This window comes from Centruroides vittatus, unplaced genomic scaffold (genome assembly GCF_030686945.1).
Source record: "Centruroides vittatus isolate TY-2023 unplaced genomic scaffold, ASM3068694v2 contig_1211, whole genome shotgun sequence".
Lineage (NCBI taxonomy): Eukaryota > Metazoa > Arthropoda > Arachnida > Scorpiones > Buthidae > Centruroides > Centruroides vittatus.
This window is the reverse complement of record NW_027120775.1, coordinates 1-5,654: the sequence shown is the minus strand read 5'-3', so window position 1 is coordinate 5,654 and position 5,654 is coordinate 1. Positions and strand designations below refer to the sequence as shown.

Here is a 5,654-nt window from a genome sequence, read left to right as displayed (position 1 = left end):
GTATATATTTACAATTTTAATTTCTGTTTGGTAAGATATTTCATAATCATGTAATAATTATTACTATACTTTATTTTATTAAATTCAACACGTTTTCTTAGAATGCTAAATTCAAACTTAAATTGTTTTAATATAGAATGCTCTATTCTTCTCAATAATTGAAAGTATGACAGCCTCCACTCTGATATCCAATATATTTGCAAATCTACTAAATATGGTATATCACGTAATATTATTTCTATTTTGAATAATTTTATAATTAGAACCGATTCACACTTTGAAATGCTACTATAGATTACTTCAATTATTGTACCAAAAGGAGAGTAATTTCAAATTACCTAATGTGAACTTGTTTATGAATGAAAGAATAATAATGTGATTATAACGGAACCAAATATTTCGTTTAATGTAAGGTGACCAGATGTCCCGGATTGTGTGGGACTGTCCCGGATTTAGGTTGTTAGTCCCGCATTGAACACCGTCCCGGAAAGTGTCCCGTATTTGGTCATGTAACATTTTCAACATATTCGCAAGTTGTCAAGAGCACAAAGTTGTCGTTTTTCTTGTTCTTGTTCTTGTTCTTGTTCTTGTTCGTGGGTTTATGTTGGAAGGTATGGCCGTTGTCGGCTTTTCTTCCGATGCGCCGCCTGGTGGTTAGGCGAAGCGGCCGGTCTTATATATGTACCGCTCAAGGGCTGAGATGTAGTGGCTCGGGTCTAAACCCGCGTGTGGCCAGTAAAGTTGACTGAGGTGGCGAGTCTGAGTCAGGTCCAAAGAAAGGGCTTGGCCCAACTCCCGACGGGCCTCGTTGTACGCCGGACACACCAGCCAAAAATGATCGGGGGATTCCTCCTGCCCGCAGTGCTGGCAGTCCGGTGAGCGGCTAAGGTGACGAGAAAAAAGGAAAGATTGAAGAGGCGCCGTATTAGTACGTAACCTCGCCAAAAGCGATTCCGCACGGCGCGAGGAGGCCAGATGGTAAGGCCAAGGAGAGAACGGCCGGAGGTGCTCCCTCCCCTTGTGCCGGAGAGCAGCCGACCAATTGTCGGTGAGGGCGAGCACGATCTTGTCCCTGTTGAACCGACGTAGGTCTCTCGGGGTAAGGGAATGGCGCCAGGAACCAGTAAGATCGGTGTGACTGGCTGCCCTATCGGCCGCTTCGTTAATCTGAATGCCCGAATGTCCTGGGATCCAAACGAGGTCCAGGGGGGCGGGGAACCTGCTGACAATAGATGCAATGTCTGAGATAATGGCCGTCGATGAGAAAGAGACGTTCGTGATTGCCTGCAGGACAGAGCGGCTGTCTGAAAAAATTACGGTCGGACGATTATATTGAGAGGCGATCATCAGGGCTCGCTGAATCCCGATAGCCTCTGCCGTGAAAACGCTGCAGGCGTCGTGGAGACGCCAAGTCTCCCGGATACCCTCGCTAGGAATGACGATGCCGATCTGCGTCCTGAGAGTAGTTTTCGATGCATCAGTACCGATGCAGAACCTGTCGTACCAAAGTTTAGCGTGGAGCTCAGAGTAAAGGCTTTTCAAGCCCTCGGCGTGATCCGCACCCGCTACGGACCACTCGTTGAGGTGGACCTTGGGCCGGATCTGATCTGCACACGGAGGGAGGAAATTCTGGCGGTAAAGGCTGGCGACCGGGAGACTCTCCTTAGCGAAATGGGTAAAGACCCGGGCGACGTAAGGAGACTGAAAGCGGCGCCAATGGTGAGAGGCCAGACTGGGAGCCGCCTGGAAAAGGTGGAACAGAGGGCTTGATGAACCCCGAGATAAGTGTGTTACCGCATGCATTATCGCTCTGTGGCGAAGACGAAGCTGAAGCGGGATATACCCGGATTCCGTATAGAGAGAGATCAGGGGAGTCGATTTGGGGACCCCCAGCGCGGTACGAAGGGCCTCGTGTAAAGGGCGCTCCATACGGCTAATGCTGGAGGGCGGAGCCCCCTCCAGGAGCGGGGCGCCAAATTCCGCCATTGGGCGAAGCACCGAGTAGACAAGGTGCAAGAGGTCGGCGGTCCGAGCCCCATTTCGGCGGGAGGCAAAGTATTTTAAGTAGGAGCAGGACCGCGTTAGTTTGGTCCGGAGAAATTGGGCATGGTTGTCCCAAGTGAAAGTATGTGAGAGTTGGAGGCCCAAGACTCGGACTACCCTTTGCTGGGGGATGGTCCCCGAACTGAGGGTGAAAGATAAAGGTGAGCGATTGGTTTTAGCCGAAAAATCGATGGATGCGCTCTTGGTTGCAGAAAAGGACATGCTCCACCCCGACGCCCAATGTTCCAAGTGGTCTAGAGCTTGTTGGGCGCGGGCGTGGGCCTTGGTAGGGCTCGAGCTAGCTGAGAGAAGAAAGATGTCATCGGCATATACTATCACCGAAACATCCGGTGGAATAGCCCTCCAGAGATCGGCCATATATAAGGTAAACAGGAGGGGGGCCAGTACACTCCCCTGAGGGATGCCTTGCCGGAACGGGTGGGGATGGGAGAGGATTCCACGCCAGCGAACCTGGAATTGGCGGTCTAGCAGAAACGATCTAAGCCAAGAAAGAAACCTGCCCCCAATGCCATAAGTCCGGATCTTGGCCAGGAGGCCCTGCTGGTTGACCGAGTCGTAGGCCCCCTCCAAGTCGAGAGCCAACAAAAAGACCCACTTCCGTTGGGCCCGAGCCACAGCGACCTGATGGTGAAGGAGGAGCAAAGCTTCCTCGGCGCCCCGATAGGGCAGGAACCCAAAGTGGTGTGGGTGGAAGAAGGTGGAATTAGCCGCAGAAATATGGAAACGGTGCAGAACCATTCGTTCGAATAGTTTGGCCATGTGGGAAGTGAGAGAAATTGGCCGGTAGGAGGCGCAATTAGTCGCCGGGCGACCCGGTTTACGAATAGGAATAATATGGGCTAACTTCCACTCCTGGGGGCATGTCCCCGCCAACCATGCTCTGTTCAAGGCGGCCAGGAGGGCTGCAAGGCCAGACGGAGGGAGTGCACGAATGGCCTGGGCCTGGATGCGGTCCGGGCCCGGAGTGGTTGGGCGAAGGCCCCGAAGGGCCCGAAGCAACTCCGCTGGACGGAACGGGCCGTCCTCTAGGGTTAGCTGATCGTTGTGGTTCGCTGTGATTGGGGCGAAAGCGCCCGAAGGGCGGTTCCGACCAAAATAGGCGGCCAGCGCCTCGGCTTGCTGGGCTGGCGAAGTGATATCTTCCGTCGTACGCAGAATGAGGTGAGACGTTGGCGCGTCCGCGGGCGTGCGGAGGCGGCGAAAAATCCTATAGATCGTGGACGGAGAAGGAGGGGAGGAGCAGAGACGGCCCCACCACTCCCGACGCGCTTGTCGGGATTGCCGGCGGAGAAGGGCGCTGAGTCGTTTGTAGCGAGTCCAAAGAGCCAAGGAGGCAGATTGGCGGGCTTTACGAAAGGCCCTTCGTTTCTTAGCCCGAAGGAGGCTACAAGCCGGAGTCCACCAAGGTGGGGACCCAGGGGGAGGAGGGGCGCGCCACACCGAACAGTCCTCTACCGACTGCCGAAGCAGGCCGGCGAACTGGGAGTACGAAGGGGGGCGGTGGGCCAGTGAAGAGATGGAGTTCTCGAACCGGGTGGGGAAGTCGGACCAGTCAGTACTACAGCGAAAGCGTACCCGAGGCCCCTGCCGGGGTGCTAGAGCAGTAATGGAAAGGGAGACTGGGGCATGATCGCTTGATAGAGTGTCTGAGAGGACGTTCCAAGTAGTCGAGCCGAGCAAGTCCGGAGAGCAAAATGATAAGTCGAGGGCTGAAGCGCTAGAGGCACTGAACCGGGTAGGAACCCCCGAGTTCAGGCAACAAAGGTCTGCTGTGGAAAACCAATCGAAGAGTGCGCGTCCCGCCGTGTCGGGGTGGGTGCAGCCATCATCCCAGTAAGGATGATGCGCGTTCCAATCGCCGCAGATGATCCGAGGGCGAAAACCGTCCCGAAGCAAAGCGTCAAGATCCATATCCGGCTGAACACCTTGAGGGGCGTAGACGTTCACGAGGGAAAAAGGGCCCCCCGGGAGAAAGATCCTGAGCTCCTGGGTCTCCAGGCCCGCGATTCCTGGGGCGGCCGGAAGGAGGCGCGCGGGAATGGCCGTAGCCACCGCCGCTAAAAGACCGCCGCCGCGGGAATTGGGACGGTCACACCGGAAAATGGTGAACCCAGGGAGGGAGAAGGAGGCTGACGGGACAAGCCAAGTCTCCTGGATTAAAAGGACGTCTACCCCGCGGAGCCATGGTTCCGCCAAAAGAAGGTCCTTTTTAGCGCGTAAGCCTTGGGCGTTCCAGTGAACGATGCGAAGGGCCGAGTTGAATTGGGCCGGACTAGGCATTATGTGCCGATTGCGCTGACTGACGGTGGCGAAGTTTTACCTTTTCCGCCGGGTTGGCAGAGCCAAAGTCTTCCAACGATACTGTCCGGGTTGGACCAGGCGGGAAGGAAAGGTCCATGTCCGATGCTGGACCGTCTGAGTCGGAAGTAGCCTTTGGGGCCGCCTTCCTCTGTTTATTTCCTTTTTTCTTTCTAGGCGGGCCAGAGAGCGTAGGGCGTTCCTCCCGCTGCGGCGGACGTTTTTGAGCCTGGGAGGTAGGTAATTGTTGGGGTTGCGACGAGATGTTTTCGGGGAGAAGGAGTTCCGATTCCCTGGTGGGAGGGGTAGACCGAAATTCAGATCTAATTTGTCGGAGTTCTGCCCGTAGCGAGTCAATAGCCGCTTCCAGCCGGGCGATTCGCCGGGTCAAGGATTGGTGGTCCGGGCCCCGTGCTGAGTCGGCCTGATGGGTAGACTCTACCCTACCGCTGGGACCACTCTTGGCCTCCGGAACCTGGAGAGGTTTAGGCTTTGCCGCCACCTGGGCATAGGATGATTGCTCCGACGGCCGGAGACGCTTAGCCTCCGCATGCGAACAGCGGTGGATAACACTCAATTTGAGTAGCCGCGCTTCCGAGAGGTATGCCGGGCAGTTGGGCGAGTCCGCTCGGTGAGGGCCCCCGCAGCGAACGCACTTCTCCGCCGGGCGCGAGCACCCCGTGGAGTCGTGGTCCTCCCCGCAGTTTAGGCAGCGACGGCGCCCACGGCAAGAAGCCGGAGCGTGGCCGAAAGTAAGGCAGCGCCCACAGAATCTGGGCTTAGGATAGAAGCGCTCGCAGCGAAACCGTTGATAGTACAGTTTCACCGACTCGATCGGGTCCGCACTGGCAATGGAGAAGTAAACCGTCGTACTAGGGGTCACCTCTGCCCGGTCGTTGAGTTTCCGCGTGAAGCGGCGCACCTCGACAACAGGCAACATGGCCTCCGTGAGCATTTCGTAAATCTCGGACGCGGTTAGCGAGACATCCACTCCTCTCAAGAGATACGCCGTTTGGGAGCATTCCGGGGCCAACCTGCCCCACACCGACAAATCCCCAAGAGACGTCAGGGCGAGAGCCGTTTGGGCGGTGGAGAAGTCCCTTGTTTTCAACAGAAGAAGCCCACTTCTGGAATAACGAACGTCCTCGATGAGCTCCGGGCGTGGGAATCGCGTCCGGAGTGCGGCGTGTAGCTCGGCCGGACGTAAACGACGAAGGGGGCCCTGGCCCTCCAGGAAGATCGTGAACAAGAAGTCCGATGGGAGGGACAACCGAAATAAAGAGCTGTGTTTA

At 55.9% G+C, this 5,654-nt stretch overlaps 1 protein-coding gene across 1 annotated transcript; it reads right to left on the bottom strand.

Annotated features, from left to right (window-relative positions):
• Positions 1-4,336: 4,336 nt before the first annotated feature.
• Positions 4,337-5,317, bottom strand: LOC136985494 (uncharacterized). The gene has a single exon (XM_067282790.1). The coding sequence runs from the start codon at positions 5,315-5,317 to the stop codon at positions 4,337-4,339; it is 981 nt and encodes a 326-aa protein (XP_067138891.1).
• Between the last annotated feature and the right edge of the window lie 337 nt (positions 5,318-5,654).

Bases quoted from the DNA above. Each gene is read 5' to 3' on its own strand.
- LOC136985494 (XM_067282790.1), bottom strand. From the start codon at position 5,317: ATGCTCACGGAGGCCATGTTGCCTGTTGTCGAGGTGCGCCGCTTCACG.